Source organism: Podospora pseudocomata (genome assembly GCF_035222375.1).
Source record: "Podospora pseudocomata strain CBS 415.72m chromosome 1 map unlocalized CBS415.72m_1, whole genome shotgun sequence".
Classification (NCBI taxonomy): Eukaryota; Fungi; Ascomycota; class Sordariomycetes; order Sordariales; family Podosporaceae; genus Podospora; species Podospora pseudocomata.
In genome coordinates, this window is record NW_026946363.1 from 5,787,201 (window position 1) to 5,808,603 (window position 21,403).

The following is a 21,403-nucleotide window of genomic DNA, read 5'->3' on the forward strand; positions in this document are numbered from 1 at the left end:
TTGTGCGGATGTTTGACAAAGGCCTGGTTGGTCGTGCATGATGAACAATGTCTGTGATGGGGACATGAAAATAGTCGAGAGACGATCCAAGATAATGGATAGGTCTGATGACCTTTTGAAAGGGCTTTAGAGATGGTCGAGGACGTGTCTGTTATCTTTCAAGGCCTTGATTCCACGTACAGTCTCTATTATTCTGTCTATGGCGTGGGCGGGCAGGGTGTAACTCCCTACTGCCTACTCTTGGTAGCCCAAAGGACAGGAGATAAGACAGTCGACATTGCAAACATAAAGATGTAATTTGCCTAAACACATAATTATATACAACTGCAGACAGCCAGCTACACGCACCATCCACCATCCAGACAACATCTATAAACGATACAGGGGGGGATCATGAACCGAAATTTCACAACTGAAAAAATGAGAAAGAGATAAAAAGGTATATGGTATGTAACATAAAGCTAGAAAAAAAAAAAAGTAAGACTTTGCAGCCCAACAATGATGCTGCCAAAGAATGAATGGTGTGATGTGTGCAAAAAGCCGCTGCTCGCCACACGCTCTCCTCCCTCTCTTCTTTTCACCAGCCGCAAACCCAGAAGCGGACCCTTTTTCCATCCCATGTTCGATCGTCATCGTCTCAATCCTGGCGAGTCGTGGCGGCCCAGGCGGCTCAGCCCCCCATTGCCGAAAGAAAAAATAGCTTCAAATCCTCCCATACCCGCTCTTCTCATCGATATGCCTGAACCTCTCCCTCTCCTTGCGGTCCTTGAGCAGGCAAGCGGTCGCCATGACAAACACAAAGTCGATACCGACCATGCCGAACATGGCGGTGAAGATGTTGTCGAGGAAGATGTTGGCGAACGAGGTGATGGGTGTGGCACAGCCGCGCACGAGAGCCGCGGCCGCTGGGCTGGAACAGGTCGCATCAGTGACGAACGCGGGGGAGGTGCTGTTGAAGTAACCGCAGCAGTTGAACTATGTCATAATCAGTAAGAGAAATTCCAGTGTCACATGTTTGATGAACACAAAAAAAAACAAAAACACAAAACGTACCTCCGCCTGCATAAGCTGCTGGACATTCGCCGGTTGCGCCCAATAAAGCGGCGCAAAATCCTCTCTTGTCTTCAGCGTCAAGATCCACAGGAACAACCCAAGAATCATGCTGAAGAGCCCGCAAAACGTCGTCATGTAAGCACCCAGCTTGAGCCACCCGCGAGACTGCGTCGCCAGCCCTGGTAGGGTGACCATAAATGTGAGGAAAATGAAGACCGCATTCACGATGCCCGCTGTAAGGGGAAACCTCTGATACAGAAGATTTCTGGCCGCCTGCCTCCCGTTTTCTGGAATCTCATCCCTGATGTTCCCGACGATTACTGAGAAGCCGATGATGAAGATGCCCATCAGAAGAAAGAGGCCGTCTGCCACCACGTAGGCTGCTTGTACTTTGTTCACCATCTTGTTGTTGTGTGTTGGCTGCTCGCGAGCAACCTATTTTTCGGGGAACTAGCTCGGTTTTCGGTTCCTCCAAGGTCTCTTCTTTCAATTTTCGGTATATAACTGACGGCCAGCGTCCCTTTTCGATTTGTCTCGTCCTTTGTGATATGTATATACGTGGTTTTCAAATATTTGCAATGAGCGTACACGGGCGAGATCGACCTGCAAATCCCAGCACCCCCCCAAAAAATGTTGATTAAAATAACGGTTCGAATCGAAGTTGAATGGTGATGATTTCGTGTCTCGGCATCGAGCGATGGAGGTTTTCTCGAGTTCCGGCTCTCGGCGCGAGCAATTGTCGTCGAAACGTACACGAGGCGGACCCAAAGGGAATGACAGAACACACAAGCAACAAGAAAAAATGAGAGACTGTGAGGGTCTAGCCTCAACCAACAAACGACAACGAAAAATTAAGATAGGACACCCTTTCCCCAGCGGAAGATGGGAAACGGAAAGGAGAGAGATTGCAAAAGGAGAGGGAGATGGTGAGAAGGGACCTTGGCAGAGTGGAGGAGGTGACCCCAAAGGGAGCGCAACTGAGACGGGCTCAGCCTACCACAATGCCAGATTGTGCTTCAAACTCCCAGCCCGGGCGACAATGCACCAAGAGAAATGGGCTTGACTGCGACAAGAAACAGCTGATTCTGCTCCACCACAGCGAGTCAACCGCCTGCTTCAGCCTGTATGAGGGCTTGCGCAGACGCTGTCCAGTGTCGTAGGAGATTCTCGGTCCCTAACAGAAGCCGTTTCAGATGGCGTCGGGAGACATGGGTTGACAAGGGACGGACGCGCCAGCACGGGCCATTAGGCGCTCTGTGGCGCCGAGTGCAACGTCCCCGAGCCACAGGATTGGTCGCCCGACCCCAGGCCAAGGGGTCTGGGGACGGTCGAGATCGAACCATTGCGTCTTTCCGCCCACCCGCCATCAATTTGCGCCACCGTTCCTGATAAACAGGAGGGCCGGACTTGAGTATATCTCGAGTCTGGTTGTCTCTCTTTCATGGTGTTGCTGCGAGATTGGGTTTTCGGCGATAGCTTCCCATGGAATATTGAAGGTAGAGAAGCTGGAGTACAGATTGGCACTTACCCCTCAGTACCACGCTCAGCGCGACACAGATGCTAACACAACCTCGAGATCCCGTTCTGACGGCGGCTGGACCAAGATGAGCAACGTATCGCAGCATCGCCTCTGTTGCACAGATGGGACAAGCCCAACTACATGGTACTATGAGTTGGCGGAAGTTCAGAATCGGGCAAATCGGGTCGGTGTCGTACAAAGATAGGATTCTGAAGTTCCCAGTGGCTTCTCCATCCGTTCTTTCCGACGAATCTGCTTTCTCTCTCAAGACACCGCTCTTTGGACATAGCGGCTGAAGAGTAGACGGTGTAGATACGACGCAGTGTGTGAGAATATCCCAAGATTGTGAGCTGGAAATTATATAAAACAATTCGCGGTCCTGTTTTCGACAAAACATCACCTGATGTATGATCGACAACAGAGTTTTTTTTCTATAAATATCATGCGGGGGTTTGGTGAGCTGTGATGTCGTTCTAGATCAGCAAAACCCAGGTTCTCGACTAGTGTTCCAGCTGACAGGAGACTCACCAGCAGGCACAATGTTCGAGGCCTTCAAATACCGGACGAGATGCTTCGGCCGTTGGAAGCCCGCTTCCGAGGAATTAATTAGTAAGCCCGGTGCCCCAAGTGGAGGCCCGCCCGGAGCGTTGAATATGGTCAACCAATCAGATCACGGCTGGCTTCCAGAAGGAGAAGTTTTGTACTCCGGCCTCCGGCGCAATCCACCAGCGATTTTACCATCAAAGCCGAGTGCCCACACTTCACCGTTGGGATTCCACTTCAAGACGCGGAGTGGGAAACAGTGACAGATAAGCATCTCTGTAGTCTCAGAGCATCGATAAACACCAGGAGTGTCGAACCTGGAGTTTGAGCCGAGAAAATAGAGCAAGGTAGGCCCGCCTCAAAAGCACGCTCCAAACTAAAGGCGCCAACGTTTCCTCGCCCCAGATGTTAACACAGTTTGGAGACGAGGCGGAAAGTCAATTGCCCTGGCTTCGTCCGACTTTCCATTCACTTCACTTCATCCCATCTTCTGTGAGATGAATGCACCCCAGAGCTGAACAATCCCATGGTACTTCGTCGCTGTCGATGTCCCCCCCCTCTCCTATGTTGGAAACGGAAGCATTACAAGTAATAAAATCTCTCCCTACTTGTGCATCAACCAGCGGCTCTTTGACCCCCCCGGCTATGACTACGGCTTACCAGGGCCCCTTTTTCGTGTGCAAATCCTCCACGGGCGCAATCACACGCTATCGCCTCTCCCCGCTTCCCCTCCCCCTTGTCTGATGCATGGGACCACCCTCACCTCACGGGCAAATCGTTCAAGATTTCATCGCGCAAACGACTCGAACAGGAGGAAACGGCACGGGTCGCTATAAAAACAAATTCTAAAACCCCACCGCGGGGGCCACGCAACGCAACAATTCCAGAGCTTGAGGTCGGGTTTGTTGAACGCCAAGATATGACATATCTTGTTTGAACGATGCTTCAATGTTCATGATGGCTCGTCGTCGATGTCAAGTGTGTTCGAGCCGCTTGACCTGTCAGATTTTTTTCTATTCGTCATCTGCAGACCGGCTTTCTGGTTCGGAGATGCCGGTTGGCTGGGAAGTAAAACATATTGCCCGCCATCGGTACATCTCACATCTCCCGGGCGAGCTCAACCTAGCCTTCACATCGATCGTCGGTGGGGAGGAGCAGTGCGCCATCTGTCATCAGCCCATCACTCTCCGTCCAATATCGATCCAAGAGACTGGAGAGTCCAGCGGTAGACGTAAAGATTTCTAATCTCATCTCTTCCCCGTACTGACAACCCAGAGCTGCAGGTAGATAGATATATTGCAGAAACGAAATAAAATAATACCCCGCTGCGGTTACACGCTGAGCTGATTGTCGGCTGCGATCACCAGCGTCACTGGTTGCATTCCAAGGAAAAGTTCCAAGGGGGTCGATGGAGGCAACTCGAGAGGCTTCGGAATTCGATAGTTTGTAGCTGCTCCTCCACACACCTTGCATCGTTCTGATGAGGATGGGAAGTGTAAGATGGTTGGCGGTGCTCGTCATTGGACACGGCGTCCTAAGGAGTGGTTCCAACCCGCGAAAAATCCCTGTTCTGCCTGCACCAGAAGGCTCGCGGCGAGAGGGGGTAGGGAGGGACGCGTGAAGCGTGAGGAAACCAGAGGAAAGCCGCTCTGTGCTGGCTGACGGGCGACGCGGACTGGTACTGCGGAGTTGCGGCGTCAAAGAAGACCATTGTCGACCCCACACCCACGGGCATCCTCGGCGAACCGCCTCCCGTGCTGGTTCACACAGCCCATTGAAATTTACTATGTCAGATGCAAGTGCCCTGCCGGAAGTGTTACGCGCAAGAAATAATGGCGGTCCCTCGCCGCCAGCATCACTTGGCCGGCCTAGGGCACCTTCGCTTGCCGTTGAATCACAAACAGTGATCCATCGTGTCTCCAGATCTGTGGGTATCGGACATTCCCCCGTGGAGAGAAAGGCCGCAACACCGTCTTCATTCTCCGTGTCTTCTCCAGAGATCAGCCCTGATAAAATGGCCGAGAGGATGGCAGATGACAGCGGCCTGAGCCTGGGCCTGGGCCTGGGGGTTTTAGATGCAAGTCAACCTGGAAGCCGTCAAGGCCTTCAGTCCCCCACACACGCTTGTCAGACTGCATTGACCATTGCCCCAGCGAACAGGCCCGGTGGCACAGAGCACTCGGTGGTCTGTCTCTTCGCCAACGTTATTTGTCCCTCTCGCACTTGTTTGGTCTGATCTGGTCGGGTCTGCCTGAACCTGGGTCTCGAGGGCCGGGGAATGGGGGATGGGGATCGCTTGATTACCACAGTGCATCTCTCCGCAAGCGAACTGTGGCTACCTGGCCGCTCAGTCTCCATTCCAAACGGTGCACTGTGCTGACGGAACCCTGACAGGGCAGTTTGTGGAGCTGACAGGCCTGTCACCAACCAATCACTAGTCACCTGATGCCAGCTGGAGCTCTCCTTGAGCCGTGCCCTTCCGCGAACGGAAATCAGCTTTCTGGTGCAGCAGTTGCATTCAAGCTCAAACTCAGCTCCAACCACGACTGCCACGGTACCTATAAGAGACCGAGAGAGCTTCAGAGGCATGGAGATAAACTCGTGATAAAAGAGGTAACTCACCACAGGTCAGAAGCGGCAGTGTCAGAGATGCAGCCACGGTGTTCTTGCAGCCTTCTCTCCTCGCGTTAAATGTGAAGTTCAAACTTGCTGCTGCAGCCTCCTGCAGGTGGGTGTTGCCCTTATGGATGCCGCTACCCAGCTAGCGCCCTTTCCTCCCTTTGGCAAGGCCTCGGGACAGGCCCCTTCCCTCTCGCGTTCCCACCTCACACCGTGCACTCGAGGACCGCCACCCCACCCCCCCCGCCTTCGTTTTTTTAACTGTCTGGTCCGTTCATATGGCCCGCAGGCTGCGTGCCACCAACTCGCTATCCTCTTTTCAATCATTCCGCTGTCACCAAACCCGTTCAGTCCAGGTGCGCCTACTTACATTTGATGCTTGTTTCTGGACAGGGAGCCAGCAGTCCAAAAACGTATTTGACGCGGTCAATTCAGTCAATCTGCATCGCGGCTTCTTTTGATTGATCCGTTTTTGTGTTCTCTTCTTACTCCCAGCCTGCCAGTTCCCAATCTCTCTTCAAAAAAAACCGATCCGATTCTGTGTGTTGAGTTGCTCCGTCCGGTGCATGCCACACACGCGAACTGCCTGCCTGGGTCAGCCTGCCAGACAAAGCAACAAATAAAAATTAAACGTGATTCCTCGCTTCCTTCCGCCGGACCAGCCTCGACTACAGTGCAGCACCCAACCAGGTTTCTGCGACAAAAAGGCGACCTCTCCGCTCGAACGCCAGATCAAGTCTAGGCCATCGGCATACCGCTCAAAACAGCATCTCCACCATTTTGCCTTTTTTGTATCTCGTGATACCTGAACGGTAAAAATGGCCGACATCACTGACCAGCACGACCAAACCACCCCAACCGAGCTTGACGATGTGCACTCGGTCGGCAATGGAAACTCGGTCGCCGGAGAGTCTCGTGGCATCAAGCGCGCCCGACCTAGCACTGCCGACGACGACGATGACGACGACGAGAAGGGCGGCCGTGAGCGTCGCAAGATTGAGATCAAGTTCATCAGCGACAAGTCGCGCCGCCATATCACATTTTCCAAGCGCAAGGCTGGTATCATGAAGAAGGTACGTTCGTTCGCATGTTTGGACAGAGCAGCGCGCTCCTTGCAACAACGCGTCTTTTCTCCACGATAGATCAATCGCTAATCCGAACTGCTGTGTATATCAGGCCTACGAGTTGTCAGTCTTGACAGGCACCCAGGTGCTCCTCCTCGTCGTGTCCGAAACTGGCCTCGTCTATACATTCACGACGCCGAAGCTCCAGCCTCTGGTTACCAAGTCCGAGGGCAAGAATCTGATCCAGGTAAGACATGAGCTCGGGAGCCGGGCAGGATGCACGCGTCGCGTGAACTGTCGCATCATGGCCATGGATTTTTGCTGACATGCTGTTGTAGGCCTGCTTGAACGCGCCAGAGCCTTCTAGCAGCGCTGAGAATGGTGTCGACGACGCTAATGCCGTCGACTCCCCCGAGGAGCCGCCCAGCAGCCATCTTCCTCCTCAGCAGGGACGACCTGGAATGCCGCAGCCTCACGCCATGCCTCCCAACTACATGCCCGTTGGCGGGATGGACCCCAGCGCGATGGCTTATCAGAACTACGTGAGCCAACAGCGCGGCGGCCAATACATGCCGCAATCCGGTCTGCAACAGCACGCTGGTCACCAGTCATAACCGTCCCGGCCGAGTTTTGTCACGACTTTACCTTACGTATCTCAATACCCAGCAATTAATGCACCTGTGTAAACGTCCAGTTTCACATTCGACATCATCACGATGAGGCCACACATTTGACGAGGCTTATCTGGTTCGGCGTTTGATTGGAGCATGTCCATTACCTACTTCCGTATTTTATACCTCTTGCTTTTCGGCGGTGTTTTGCCGGGATTTCGTTTCTGCTGACACCACCTCCCCCTGGTTGTTTTTGTTGGACATCTGGTGCGCTCAACCCGTCCAGATATCGGTGGGGTCAGCTCTTGGTTTTTGAACACATTTGGGTTCTGGTTTCGCCTGACAGACCCAGACCCTTTGTGCTGTGTGCGTGGCGCTTTAAAGGTGGTGGGTTCGAGAGAAAAGCGTGGCGGACAAGGGATTATAGACCGAAAATGTCTTTGGCACTCGGGATCCTGGGAGGTTGCGACTGCGCATGGCGGCGTCGGCTTGGTTTTCTATTCTTTTTTTTTTCCAAGGCAACTTGCCTTGTCAAGTTCTGCCTGGTGGTTTGCCGTCGTTCTTGAAACTCTTTCTGGTTCTTTTTTGGCGAAGGGTTGGGTGGACACGCAACGTACTTGGGGCACGACATATGAGCAAAAAAGGCTTATGATTTGGAAGAATTGGGAACGGTTCGGCCAGCATAAGAACAGCGATTTTACACCTCAAGTGCAAAATCGTCTTTTCATTTTCCAGACCTCTGTTTAGCGATTTTGACTGATCACTTGGCTTGGACCTTTTTGTTGCGGGTCGCTTGCTCTTTATGATGCTATTTCTCCCCAAAATAGAGATGGGGACAACTTGGTGGATGAGGGAGAGGCGGTTGTTTCTCATGTAATTTCTGCTGCGCTGGGAGGAAGAGGGAGGGCCTGGGGGAAGGGGGGGGGAGGGAGGGGGAGGGGGGGGGGGACACCTCTGGGGACGGCGTCGGAAGAAAGTGAGTACCTATACCTGTATGATATAGCACAAAGTTTTAACCCTGAAATATATCGAGGTTCACAATCCTGCTGGCAGCGTTGCTACGTGTGTTTCTTGAGACCGTTCCCGGATTAACATGAGGACAAGGTTAATGAGATGATGTTGGCCCAACTGGGAAGGAGAGTACAGCTGGCTTACATGGAACCTGGCTAATCCCTTTTTGACCTTTTTTTTTTTTAACAATGATGCGATCCTAACCGGACCGGGCGCTCAATTAATCGATTACCTACTCACGGACACGGACTTGCTACCCGGTTTTATTCTTGGGCTCAATGCCTGCCGGTCGGGTGCCTGCGTCGAGTCGGTCGGCAAGTCCCGTTCAGGTTTTATAGGTGCATGTAATGTATCCACAGAGTCGCCTGGGTGTGGCGATGACGCGCTACCCTCGGGGGAAGAAGAAAGAGAGCTGCTTGGGGGTGGGGGACTAGGATGGCCCTTGTATTGTGAGGTGGTTGACCGATGAAGGACTTGCCCTTTTTTTTTTCTTTTCTTTTTCTTTTTTTTTTTTTTTTTTTTGGTTGTGTGGTGGTCTGTTGCTTGGGCTGTGAGGCGAGGCGGGGATGGGTGCCGTTGTCGTCGACGACCTCCATACCAGGACACTGTCGATCAAGCGCATGCTAGAAGCTCAACTCTTCTCTTCAGAAGTCCAGGACACTAAAAACTGCAAGTTCAAATCTAGAGCAATCTCATCTATCCGTTATGTCGGTAGTTATCCCTGAAAATAATAGCAGACCACGGTGGTTTCAAGATGCTCAGGAAACGCATCAGCTTTCTTTTAAGCCCAACATATCCGACCAACCTCAACTCCCGATTACCTGGTGGGGGTTAGATAGGTAGTTGACTGGCTTTTGGGGGCAGTTTACACCAAAACTTTTACCCCTGTGATCGTCGTTGAGGATTGGTGAGATGTCGGAAGGCAGCGCGAAAGGAGTAGTGGTCCACAGCCATCGCCGAAAGCAGAAGGTTGACTTACACGCACTTACACGCACCCTCACACCTGACCCGATTGGGACAAGCCATTCCCAGACACTTTTAAGGTTTTCTTCTTCGTCCCAGCAAACAATGGTTGTTTTTTTTTGGAAAAATTGACTTTAGGGAAAGCAGTTTGCGCTTTACTTGGGAGGGAATAGTTCAGGAACGCTCCGCTTGGCTTCATGGTGCTAAGGTAGTGGCGGGGTTGGCAAGAATGACACTTGTCGGGAGGTGATGGAGGAGGAGGGTACCACTTCCCGCTTTCGGGGACCGGGACACTGTCAATTGGAGATTTATTTTTGCACATGTTGGATGGTGATATTTTACCAGGGTGTCAACCCTATCTCGGCATCCCACAAAGGGGGCTTTGGCTGAATGCTTGCCAAAGTTGTGTGAGAGATAGACGTCGGCATGTTACTGCCGAAGCAACTATAAGGACAACAACCACGAATACAGTGAGGGCGACCACAAGCTGCAAGCCAAAATATGGCTTTTTCGCGTCCTATTTCTCACATCAGCACACCACACCAAGGAGTCCCTCGAGAAAGTAAGTAGCAATCGCCCTAGGACACAGATCAACAAAGCTGCCGGCACTCAGCAAACCACCGTAACTTTCCACACAACATCATCTCAACCAACTTAACAGAGCACCATTATATAGGCTGTGTGATGCTTGAAAAGTATATTTTGTCCAATATGTCAGCTGTACAATGCTCGCCCACAGAGGACCTGCTTTCTTTTTCTCAATGACCGAGCACTTTGAGCGTTGTCCAAAATCATCCTCGCTCAACCCACAAGAACTAAACAGCTATTCATCGTTTATCCGATCTCCACTTCACTGTAGATATCCATCTCTTAGCATCCCATCTCCCCTGCTTAGGGTGTTCTCCTTACTCCGAGGTACGCAGGCATACCTCGTTGTGAATCCTGACGGGCAGTTCTCTTTTATTTCTTCACGGCTGTCAGCAAAACTTGTGGTTCTTGAAAACATCCAGGAGCAGCTCAGACGGCGCTTTGAGGTTTGAATCAGATGACAATGGAAAAGTTAGGCTGGAATCCCTTTCAAGCCACTCTTGTTTTGTCGACTTTGCGACCCTTGACTTTGGGACTCGGGCTTGCAACTCTCCTTGCAACATTTCTTGCGATCTGCGACTTGTGGGACTGCATCGTCAATTCTTGATTTCCACACTAGATACCATCACCAACATCTTTTTTGATAAATAAATTAAAAAAAAAAAAAGAACCATCTGCATAGTATTTATAACATTCCTCTCTTTCTTGCCCGCACTATTAGATGATCATAGGTTTAACGTCGGAACCGAGTGACGATATAGTCTAGTCCAAATCATCTCACGATTCTACTCTGTTATCAGGCTCCCAAGTTATCATGCTCAAGCCATCAACAACATCATGATGCAGTCGCAACAGGTACAAAGGTACCTGTCGCAGGCTCGATAAAAATAGCAGCGTCCTTGGCATTATGTCTAAAACTGTGGGGAAACCTGCCGTCAGCAAGCACAACCTGTCAGCGAGCGTTGCGCAGGTTTGAGCAAGATTCCGGAGCTAATGCGGAGACCTCACCAGGGGGCGCTATGGTGATCAGATGAAAGGGGGGAAGGCGTACAACATCCATCACAGAAAGTGTCATGACAATGGCATTGTTGTTGATTCTGGTGCTTGTCCATGGAACTTCTCCATGCTTCAGATGTGGAATGCTGTTTCATCTGCGCCAGGATCCATTCCTTTGCCATGCCATTTATCTGATGTTCTCATCCGAGAATATATACCCAAAAACTATTTCCAACACGCTCATAAACTTCGTACCCAAATGCCCCATGTTAGTGTTCCGTAGAAGAAATAAATCTGCCCACGAGCAGACTACCCAAGAATGTGCCTCCCAACACGGACAAGAAATACCCCACGTTCATCGACATCACAGCCAACATCCTATATCGATTTGTTAGCATCGCCGTCCGTGACATCTAGTCATAGTGATGACTCACAGTAAATAACCCACGCCCGCCACGACGGTATCAATCGCTGCCCTCACCGGATCAACACTCAACCTCCACGGCCTCGCATGGCTCCCTGTCCTCCTCTGCACAATAACCACGTTCTCCTCCACCCCGTTCTCGCTCAGCACTGCCGCCTTGCCTAGCGAATCCCTGCTGAGATTCTCTGCCAGTGGCGCTTTTCCATTGACCACGACATACCGCCTGTTCATCTCCTTATCCAACCACCTCAGCTCCTGCCATGACTTGAACGCTAGCAGCCCCCTGAAGATGACGGCAAGAATAATGAGAAAGATGCATGTGCCTGCGTAGGCGCCGGCGTTGGTCGGTGTCCATTTCGTCGAGAACAGGGAGGTGGACATGGAGTTTTGGAAGATGGCCATCATGGACATGTGCGTGTCCATGCCCATCGAGCCATCTGGGCTTGTCGATGCGGCGGCGGTGTTGGTGGTGGTGTGGCCCGAGTGAGATTCGGCGCCGTGGCGGGCGTAGAGTAATGGGTCCATTGTGTTGATATTGGATGGGCGAGAGACTCTGAGGATCTCAATTGGAGTTTAAGTGGTGGTGAATCTCAGGGGGTGTTGTTGCTTGTCACGTTGCTGACTCAATTGCGTGATGTGGCTGACCCGAGGTTGCAAGATGATAAAGAAGAGATCCCCGATTCTTGTGATATCAGATCGGAGAGCGCTGCCCTGATGTATTTGTTGTATCCGTTTAGCCGTCGCGTGGGGTATAGTGCTTGGTGAATTCTTTCTGTTAAATTGAATGGCAAGGACGGGAGGGCTCGCGGAGAAAGTGGTGAGTGATATATTTATCGCCTTTGCAATACGTAGTGAGAAGAACAGCATGAGCAAGTTATTGTCTTGTCAGACGATGAAACGTGTATGGGAGAGAAGATCACGCATGGAGCGGCGAGGGAGGTTTATGTTCCACCATGCCATGGTGATCTGGGTGTCTGGATTTGGAAGAAACATGCTCAAATGTGGGGGTTGATGCAGTGACAGGGGTCAGTTGAAATGTGGGGGCGGGAGCGCAGATGGCTTACCAGGGGGCCGTGTCCACGACACCAACGGCAAGTAAACTTAGATATTCAACCTTTAGAAGAAACAAGTCAAATATCATCTTACCATTCATGAATGGAAACGGGATTCTTCCAGTATTCATAACTGCCCTCGACATCATGCTTGTCATCAACGTTGGGGAATAGTAGACCAAATCAAGATACACGAGACCTTGGTCCCGGAAAAGGCCGGTAGCTCTACCGAATAGATATCCACCCTTTTATCAGAGCGCCATTGTGAGCATCTGCTGTAAGGGAGAATGCTGTGCCGTTTCAGTTCGATATGGGATGAACAAGTACTCGGCAACAATTAAACCAAAGGTAAATGTGGAGGTACCAGGTATCTCAGTCCTAACTGGGTCATTAGGCTCACCCCAGACGTTATCTTTGTTAATCATCGCAGTCTTGGGATTCGAGAAGATGATCTGATTGAACGAGGTGATGTATCAATCCAGATCTGGCAAGTGGTAGGCTGCTGAGGTAAAGTGCTCCTGCCGGCTGTGCTTGCCTTGGGACGTAACGTTACGACCGGACAAGACTCCGCTCCCCTGCTTGCATATTCCAGACATCGTCGCAGCTTCCTTCCACCTCTGGTCAAATCTGCGAGTTGACACAATGCTTTGAGTCATTCCACTCGGTGCCTGATCGAGTCATTGCAGCAGTGGTGAATATTGGGAAGGCGCAAGCGAGTCCCGGAGCAGAGGCAACAGGTTCCGTTTGGTCAGACCGAGAACATGATCACTCAAGACATCCCCCAACAAACCACACCCCCTTTGGCCCTGGGCTGCAGCAATGGGTCTCTCCAGGACCGACCGACAGCGACCATCCGTTTACCCGCCAAACCCGGAAATCTGAACGCCCATCGCCGGCGCGTGGCCGGAGACATATTACGTTGGACAAGCCGACAGCTGCAGTTGCATCGAGCCTGTCCCGGAGACATGGTCCCAGTCGAGTCTATTTTGACGACATCCCACCCTGCATCACACGGTTAGCCCAAGATCTTAATCTGCAGAACCATCACATCGATGTTCTTTGCCGTTTTCGATACTTTCTTTTGTCATCAGAAATCCCACCTGGTGCTACCGCATTCAACGCAGCCCTGGAGGCCAAGCCGGACCTGGATAGTACTATCAGGTATGAATGCGAGTTCGGATGCCAGATGAACACCGTCTGGCTCATCTTCCTCCGAAATTGTGTCAGACAACTCACGTACGACGGTCTCATGGCCAGGTCCAATTTCTCCGTAGGGTCAAGACCCTTTGGAAGGCGCTCATCATCCTCATGCCTGATGAGCTGCACCTAGAATCCCGAGACAGACCAATATAGAGGAGACGGTCCCCTGCCACAGATGTGCCCTCTCTACTGTGTTTCTTCAAGGCCTAGTATCCAGCAATTGTAGCCTCGGGGAGGAGAAAATGCTGGTGATACATGATCGATGGAGCCAGTATTGAGAAACTCGATGTAAGCCCCAGGACCTCGAGCACACACACGGGTGATAGGGTTCTCTTTACTTACAGATACAGATTTATCTTGATCGAGATGACGCCTCTGCCGTGCAAAGAGAGATATCAGTTTGAGTGTCTCAGCCTCACCTTTCATCTCAATCTGGTTAGGCTAAGCTCCCCCTTCAGCCTCCTGTCGATCTGGCGTTTTGCCCGCAGCCACACCTCCAAGCACCCGGCATTGGAGAAGAGGAGGCAGACAGGGATCTCTTGGCTTGAGTCAATGGTGGCTTACTCGATCTTTTTTCTAAACCCACAGCGCTTAGGCTACGGGACTACCTAAAGATTCAAGGTGCAATTTGATTATGGACCTCCAGTCCCCGATATCATACCTTTGGGCGCGTAACAATACTCGAGCCTTGGCATTGCCACCGAAAAGCACAACCTTTACATCTACCCCTTCTCCCGGACGGGACGAGACCGGTATCCTGCTGTGTTCATGAGGTAACCACACCCTGCAATGTTGGACCCCGAATCGGTGGGTAGGCTTGGGGGATGGGCGGTCAGGGCTGCATCCGTTCCTCTCCTCTCACTCACAACCCGATTCACAGGCGAGAAGGGTGGCTGAGGTAGGGAAGGCACGCGGCGGGCAGCGTGAATACCAAATAGCCTGTCGTACCGTGTTGTCAGACGGCAAAGAGCATGAGGAAATCCATGATTGGTACACGGCACTTGTCACCCGACGACTTCGGCCTCCAAAACGCTGGGAAGGAGTCATGGATCGGCGTGAAACCGGGAAGTAATAACAGTTATGTCCTTACCTTGTCCAGCCTTTGCACTCATCCGACCATGTTATTTTATTGCACACCAGAACGAATACCATTCATTGCCGAGATCAGCTGACGATGTCTTGACTACTCTAGCCCGTTATTTCCTGATCTGGGCCAGGCTGAATCTCGAGCCGCCCAGGACACCATGGCTACCACCCTTGAGCCCGCTGGAAACCCTGCATGCTGCTGTTCATGGGCGGCACATTTTGCCCTAGGCGCCTCACAGTTCTCAAGTGGTGTTGAACTCCGGACGCCTCTCTGCCTCGACACCCACGACACAGGCGCTAATATGTATGTACCCGCATCACTCGATACTTCCTGCCAGGAGGTGAAGGCTTCAGTTGGGTACAGTAAGCTCCCACCGCGACTGGGAATTGCAACAAGGCAACTCGAAAACCAATCCGTCTTTGGCAAGCATTCGGCTGTTCAGCCGCACTGCACAGTCAAAACTAGGCCCAAAACACCCCCTGCTTATTGCTTGATGATACATATGGCAAGGCTCTTTCGTAATGAAGTGAACGACGAGGAAAAAGAAAAACGAACGAAAGAAAATATGGAAACGGTAAGCTCACCCCCAAACTTACGCCGACCCCTCGCCCGGCCGGGTCAGGGATTCGATTGCAGAGCGATTGTGAGAGTGTGTCGTTCTTGCATAGGAGGAGGACCACAACGGAAGGTGTGTGCATGGTGCAATCCAGCTCTGCCCATCCACAACAGGCCCCCCCCATCCGGCTTCTCCTGTGGTTCTCGGCGCAAGAGATATTCGGGAGGAGGCAGTTGGGGGAAATGTGGGCATCCATGTCTGTGATGAGTGTCTGTTGGACCGGTGAAGGAGGGTCAGACCGGCGAGTACTTAATCCTCTTGTCCTACACCTTGGGTTCCGACTCTTGAGCTTTCGTAAGACAGGGTCAATCAAATAGACACACTACTACTTGGAAAAGATAGGGGCAACTTTTGTGTTCCCTCATGACCCGTGATCGAGATCAGGAAGAGAGTGTTGGTTAGCTTAGCCAACACACCGATCAGACCAATCGAACCCATCCCGTCTCCTCTTGCCAAGCTTCCGAGATACATACATACATGCAGACAGCAAGGCACTTGCCGCGTTTGGACATTTCGTGCGTTGCTTTCATACACACACTTGAAGCGTGGAGGAGAGTGTTTGGTTGGAAGTGCATGGTCTTTACCAGTATGCATCCGAAATGTGACAGTTTGTCTCTGCCAATGTTTCTTTTTTCTTCTTCCTCGATGGTGATGAGCAGGTATGTACGTAAGTAGCAAGCAAACAGCGAACCGAAGAACGCCCCGGGCTGCTTTGTTCCGGACCGAGCAAGTCGTTATCTTGATCGGATCTGGGGGTGTCTTCCACATACTCGACTGGGAGGGGATGGGTAGAATTGGATGGTTATACAACATCCATGGTGGGTTTCGAAGTTGAAGTTGGTTGAGGGGATCTTATTTGGTAATGAGATTTGCCATTGGTGTGTGTGTGTGTGTGTGTGTGTGTATGCTGGAGAGCAGCTTGCCTCGTGGGGGAGGGTTTTGTTCTTCTCAGTGCCTACCTTGTTGAAAGGTTTGTCTGGATGGCAAGTGATGATAGTCACCCAAAGCACACAAATACGTATTCACATGGTCAGAAAATACTTCGCAAGATGATTCAATTATCAAGAGGAGGAGGATGGACACGTCCAATTTCCATACCCGCTCAAGAATTAATTTTTTTTTGGATTCATAACTCTCTCTCCCTCTCTCTCTTTCCTTCGCTCACCCTTTCCACATTGGAAAAAGAGGAGGGGTTATAAGCCCCAGAAAGCCCTTCGGAAAAGAAGAGAAAAAAAATACCAAAAAGAAAACAGGTATATACAATCTAACCCCTCTGTTGACCAAGCTTTTCTTTTGCTCATTTTTTCCAGTGGACAGAGCCACTGTCAAGCTCATCTTGCTTGCCTGGGATTTTCCCATGGAGGGTTTTTTTTTCCTCTTTTCCTGTTTCTTTCTTGATTTACATTATACCCTCTCTTGAAAACAAAAACAATACCGTCCAAACAGTACCAAGTCAATTCCCCCACCCCATCCCAGAATCGTCCCTCATCTGGCCGGCCTGCCCATCGCAATGACATCGTCGAATGTCGTGACGATTTTCGTAAAAATATTCCGAATACGATCGCTGCTTGTTGGGTCAAAAACGCTATCAGTCGACCCATCCACCACCCCCATCTTTTAATTAAAAAAGAATAAAAATAAAAAAAGCCATTCCCAAAAACAAACATCTCAATATATATAAAACAGCCAAGCAAAGCAAGAACCTCTAGCACCCAACCCTTTCCCCTTGTTTCCCAGGGGAACCAGAGATAAAACCAAAAACCAATCCTGCCGAACCCCTGCCCAAACAAGAGCTTGTGTCTTCCTAACTTTTGCCCTCGTCGTTAGGTGTGTGCGCCCTTTGCCCTGGCCCAAATGTCCCAACTCCAATAGCTTTCCCCGGAGACGAGGAGCTGTGTGCAAAAAAAGAGATGGAAAAAAGTGTACCCGTCTTGTGTCCAACAATACAAAAGTGAAGCAGAAAAAATAGACAAACGGAAAGACGGGTATGGGTATCAAGCTTGAAAACAGAGCCAAACGTTGTCCAGTTTGCCCGCCCCTTCCAAAAAATAGCCAGCCCCCTTTGGTCATGTGATGATCTTGACAGTAGGAAACCCAATAACTCCCAATTCAGCTGGCTCCAGTACCCAAACTCCAGCACCCAAGCTCCAGCCTCCGCGCTTGCAAGGGATGGTGTTGTGTGCAAAGTCAAAAATATAAACAAAGACGAAGCGAAGCGGCAATGTTCCCCCAAAACAGGACCAGACCTTATTCCTTGTGTTCATGGTCTTCAGTCTTCAAACCCCCTTTCCCCTCCCCCCCCCCTTTTTTTTTCGTTTTTTCCTTTTCTCTTCTTTCCCTTCCCTCGCCTTCCTTGTTGAATCCTGTCATTGACTCCCGGCAGCATTATCAAGGTATACCCGCACAGTCGTTGGTCTTGATCGACATCTGCCATCGTCTTCGACACCGTCCGGACGCGTCAGGATTGATGTCCCTGTCAAGAACACATTCCTACTGCCTCTTCCTCAAAGCCGTCGGGCTAGAGGAATCCCCGTCACTCGTAGGTGGGCTCTCGCCTTGAGCGTTTGCATTTCTGGGAGCCGCGGCATTGTCCCTGTCCTTGTCCTTGTCCCTGTCCCTGCCCTTACCCTTGCCTTTGTCCTTGGACAGGCATCCCTTGACCAACATATGCCGCTGGAAACAAAGTCAGCACATGTAGCTGATAGACAACCAAAAGAAAACTGTCGAACACATACCTTGAGTGCATCCTTCCTCGAGAAGGTCCTTTCGCAGTTATCACATGGAAAAGGCTTGACGGCCAAGTGTATCCTTGAATGCCTCTTGAGGTCATGGTTTCTGTTGAAGCTATGGTTACACTGATCACACTTGAAAGGACGATCTTGCAGCGGCGCTTGCGGGTGGTGGTATCCCGCGTAGTTGTGAATGGGATACGGATGAGAAACATGACCATACACCACCATGGGCTGGTTTGGCTGATGCAAATTGGTCATCATCGAGCCCTGCATGCTTGGATACGGAGGATACGTGGCTGGGGGCTGGTGATGAGGCCGATGGGATCCGGCATATATCGGAGAATGCATCCCTGGCATCAGAGGACCTAGGGGGTTTCTCCCAGGGAGAGGCCCACCCGTGGCGGTCGGGGATGGTCCGGACTGGGAGGCATAAGGGAACGTCCCTTGCTGCGGCGACGACGCTGTTGGGTAGTAAGGCGCCGAAGGTGAACGGTACTCTGACCCGACCGGCGGTGAACCTCGATTCGTCGACGACTGAGGTGCTGCCTGGCCCTGACCTGCGAGTTCGGGCAAAGCAAGAACCGACGGTGATGGTGATTCCTGGGAGTGGGAAGGCATGCTTGAACCGTAAAGAACCAAAGAGCCAGCACTCCCATTCGCACCAGCGTTGTTTCCGCCAGCACCGTTGGTTCCTAGCCCCCCGCCTCCGTTCACACCACTGCCGCCACCACCACCGCCGCCTGCTGAACTGGAGAACGGCGGATGACCTTGGTATGCTGAGACGCTCGGCAAGGCCCCGCCGTTAGCTGGGGATGATGAGGTTCGCCCGTGATACTGTGGGAGTGGGGAGGCAAAATTGAAGGGCATAGGTCGTTGGAAGGCCCCGGAGGTGGAATTGTTGCCCGAATAACCGTAGCTGCCCGGGGGCACCGGCGTAGCCCAGCTTCCGTGGCCATAAAAAGACGAACCGCCGGCCGGTGATTGCTGCGAACTGCTGCCGTTGATTCCTGATGATGGGCTAGTCCCGTCCGCCACTGCCGCCCCTGATGTGGGAGTCAGAATACTTGTTCTACTGGCAATTGTGATGTTGGTATGGCTAGAAGGATAAGGGGAAGAGGAGGGAGGAGAAGAGGCCGAGGGCGCCGCCGAGAACGCCTTGCGAGGGGCCGGCTCAGAAAACGGCAGCGCCCTTTGGCCATCATCACTGTGGTCACTTGGATGGGTCATGGCTGTAGAAGCCTGTCTAGGGTCTCGCGTACTTGATAGATCTGAGTGAGAATACATCCCACTGACTGACGGTAGATTGGGCGCTCCCTCTCTCCTTGCTGCATTGATCGGAGGAGGGGACAGGGAATCCTCTTCGTCGCCAGACTCAGGATGCGACATCCTTGGTGGTGGTGGTGGTGGTGGTGGTAGTGGTGGTGGCGGAGGCATGCTTAACTGATCAAGCTGCTTTGCTGCCCTTGGTTTGGCGGAAATCGTCGTCACAGACAAGAGAGAGGGATAAGCCACTGGAGGCTACAAGATGTGGTGGAAGATCGATTGCTTGATGGCGGTGGGATGGAGAGGCGTGGCTCACGTATCAGTTTTATACCCGTTCGACGTGACAGCAAGTGCTCGCAAGGTTTCCAGAAAACGGTGGCCCTAGCACATGGCGCAGATCAAGTTTTGATGGGGGCGCAACTAAGTTCTTCAACACCACAAAGTCTGATAAGACGAGTATGCGTGTGACCTGGGGATGAAAGCCTCTTGTACTTAAGCTTTTGATGTGTGGAGGTCGTTGACAAGGCGTGGTGGAGTGCCGATGCTGAAGGGGCGTTCCGTACGAAATACACGGTATGAACACTGCCAATAATTGGTGATTTTCGGGTTCGGGACCCTGTCGGTAATCTGGCCAGGTCCAGCTCCAGGTCCAGGATCTGGGAGATGGGTAGAATAACGAACCTCAAGCCAACCGCGCTGGGCTGTTACTGCTGCCCCGTGTTGCTGCTACTCTTGCGCGGTTCCCCTCGTGTGGTTGTCCTTCATCAGGGACCCGTTGTCTGACGCAGTGGGGACGAGGTATACCGACAGGCTGGAGACTTGGGACGGGAGAGGAAGCGGGCTGGCGGGGTGGGTGCCGGTGTTAGGGGCGGATGTGTGGGTGCCCTTTCCCTTGTGCTTTGTACTTTCAAAGATGGGGGTGGAAAAGCGCGTCTTTGATTTGGGATCGAACCAGGCCGGCCTGTCTAGCGCGGGAGGGCTGAAAAGGACACGAACTGGGGATGTGCTGGTGAGATGAGTGTGCCACACCCTTCTCCTGGGACTCGCACAGACTTGAAATTGGCGTGCTCTTGAAAATGCGTATTGTGGACTCTGCGATGCAATGACAGCAGCAGGCTCCCGGAGGAATGGGCACAGCACAGCGCGTGTGTACGGTCTCGGATGTCTCAGGGCCAGGCTGTGGCGCTTGTTGGCTGAGTGGGCTAGCAGGTGGAAGGTGTGAGGAGAGAGGTACAATGTAGCAGAGCCTTCTGGGTTGTCGTAAGTATAACTGGTAGTCCTGTTGCTGTGGTGGTGTTAGTGGTGGTGGTGGTGATGGTGGTGGTGGTTGTGGTCGTTGTCGTCGGTAGACAGACATGGACGTGGGATGGGACAAGGCTTGCCTCCGTTGTGGCTTCCACGTTGAGCTGATATCAAAGCCGGTGATGGATGTGTAGTAAGCAGGAAATAACTACCCCAAACAAGTCCCCTTCGTGACTCCTCAAGACGTGAGTATCAACTTTGAACAGTATTTCCCCTCAGGCACTGGGGAAAAGACAGCAGTGTATGGAAAGGCTGGTACATTCAAGACTTCTTAACGAAAGACATACCCCCTGCCCCCTGCCCTGCCGCATGCACAGCTGGGAGAGCTCTGCGGTACTGGACTGCACAGGGCACGGCTTGCTGGGAAAATGTCTGCGAGCCTGGTGCCGAGACCCTGGCTCGACTCTTCTTGATGTCGACACACATGGATGTGTACTGTCAGTATCGTATGGCCACCCCCAATTACGGGAGCCGTAATACGGCCACCCACGCTGGGCGTGTGTCTACTGTACCCAGGCTGAACGACACCCCAGTGGACAAGCGCAGCAGGAGGAGCCAAAAGCGGTATAGCTTGCCTGTCCGAACCGACCTGAAGATCGGGGCTCCATCAAACATCCAAAACCTTTTGATGCTGCTTCTTACCAACTCGCGCAAATGCACGTTGAGGGCTGGGGGAAAACACGAGGGGTGCGTGAGGGAGAAGCAGAGGTTGAGGGCAAGTATGGCAGCTTGTTTCTTCCACGCCTGGCCGAGAGAGAAT

At 52.0% G+C, this 21,403-nt stretch overlaps 4 protein-coding genes across 4 annotated transcripts; 1 reads left to right on the forward strand and 3 right to left on the reverse strand.

The window, feature by feature from the left end:
* Positions 1-283: 283 nt before the first annotated feature.
* Positions 284-3,047, reverse strand: QC762_119270 (uncharacterized protein). Its single transcript, XM_062886362.1, has 2 exons — positions 1,054-3,047; positions 284-975 (listed from the first exon to the last, which is right to left on the reverse strand). The coding sequence occupies exons 1-2, from the start codon at positions 1,453-1,455 to the stop codon at positions 703-705; spliced, it is 675 nt and encodes a 224-aa protein (XP_062749438.1). The 5' UTR covers positions 1,456-3,047; the 3' UTR covers positions 284-702.
* Positions 3,048-5,665: 2,618 nt separating this feature from the next.
* Positions 5,666-8,330, forward strand: MCM1 (transcription factor of the MADS box). Its single transcript, XM_062886363.1, has 3 exons — positions 5,666-6,807; positions 6,911-7,045; positions 7,137-8,330. Exons 1-3 carry the CDS (start codon positions 6,553-6,555, stop codon positions 7,410-7,412), a joined length of 666 nt encoding a protein of 221 aa, XP_062749439.1. The 5' UTR covers positions 5,666-6,552; the 3' UTR covers positions 7,413-8,330.
* A 2,711-nt stretch (positions 8,331-11,041) lies between these two features.
* On the reverse strand, positions 11,042-12,505 carry QC762_119290 (uncharacterized protein). The gene is made up of 2 exons (XM_062886364.1): positions 11,402-12,505; positions 11,042-11,345 (listed from the first exon to the last, which is right to left on the reverse strand). The coding sequence occupies exons 1-2, from the start codon at positions 11,914-11,916 to the stop codon at positions 11,237-11,239; spliced, it is 624 nt and encodes a 207-aa protein (XP_062749440.1). The 5' UTR covers positions 11,917-12,505; the 3' UTR covers positions 11,042-11,236.
* Positions 12,506-16,386: 3,881 nt separating this feature from the next.
* On the reverse strand, positions 16,387-20,997 carry QC762_119300 (uncharacterized protein). The gene is made up of 3 exons (XM_062886365.1): positions 19,338-20,997; positions 18,082-19,121; positions 16,387-18,019 (listed from the first exon to the last, which is right to left on the reverse strand). Exons 1-3 carry the CDS (start codon positions 19,510-19,512, stop codon positions 17,837-17,839), a joined length of 1,398 nt encoding a protein of 465 aa, XP_062749441.1. The 5' UTR covers positions 19,513-20,997; the 3' UTR covers positions 16,387-17,836.
* Positions 20,998-21,403: the final 406 nt, after the last annotated feature.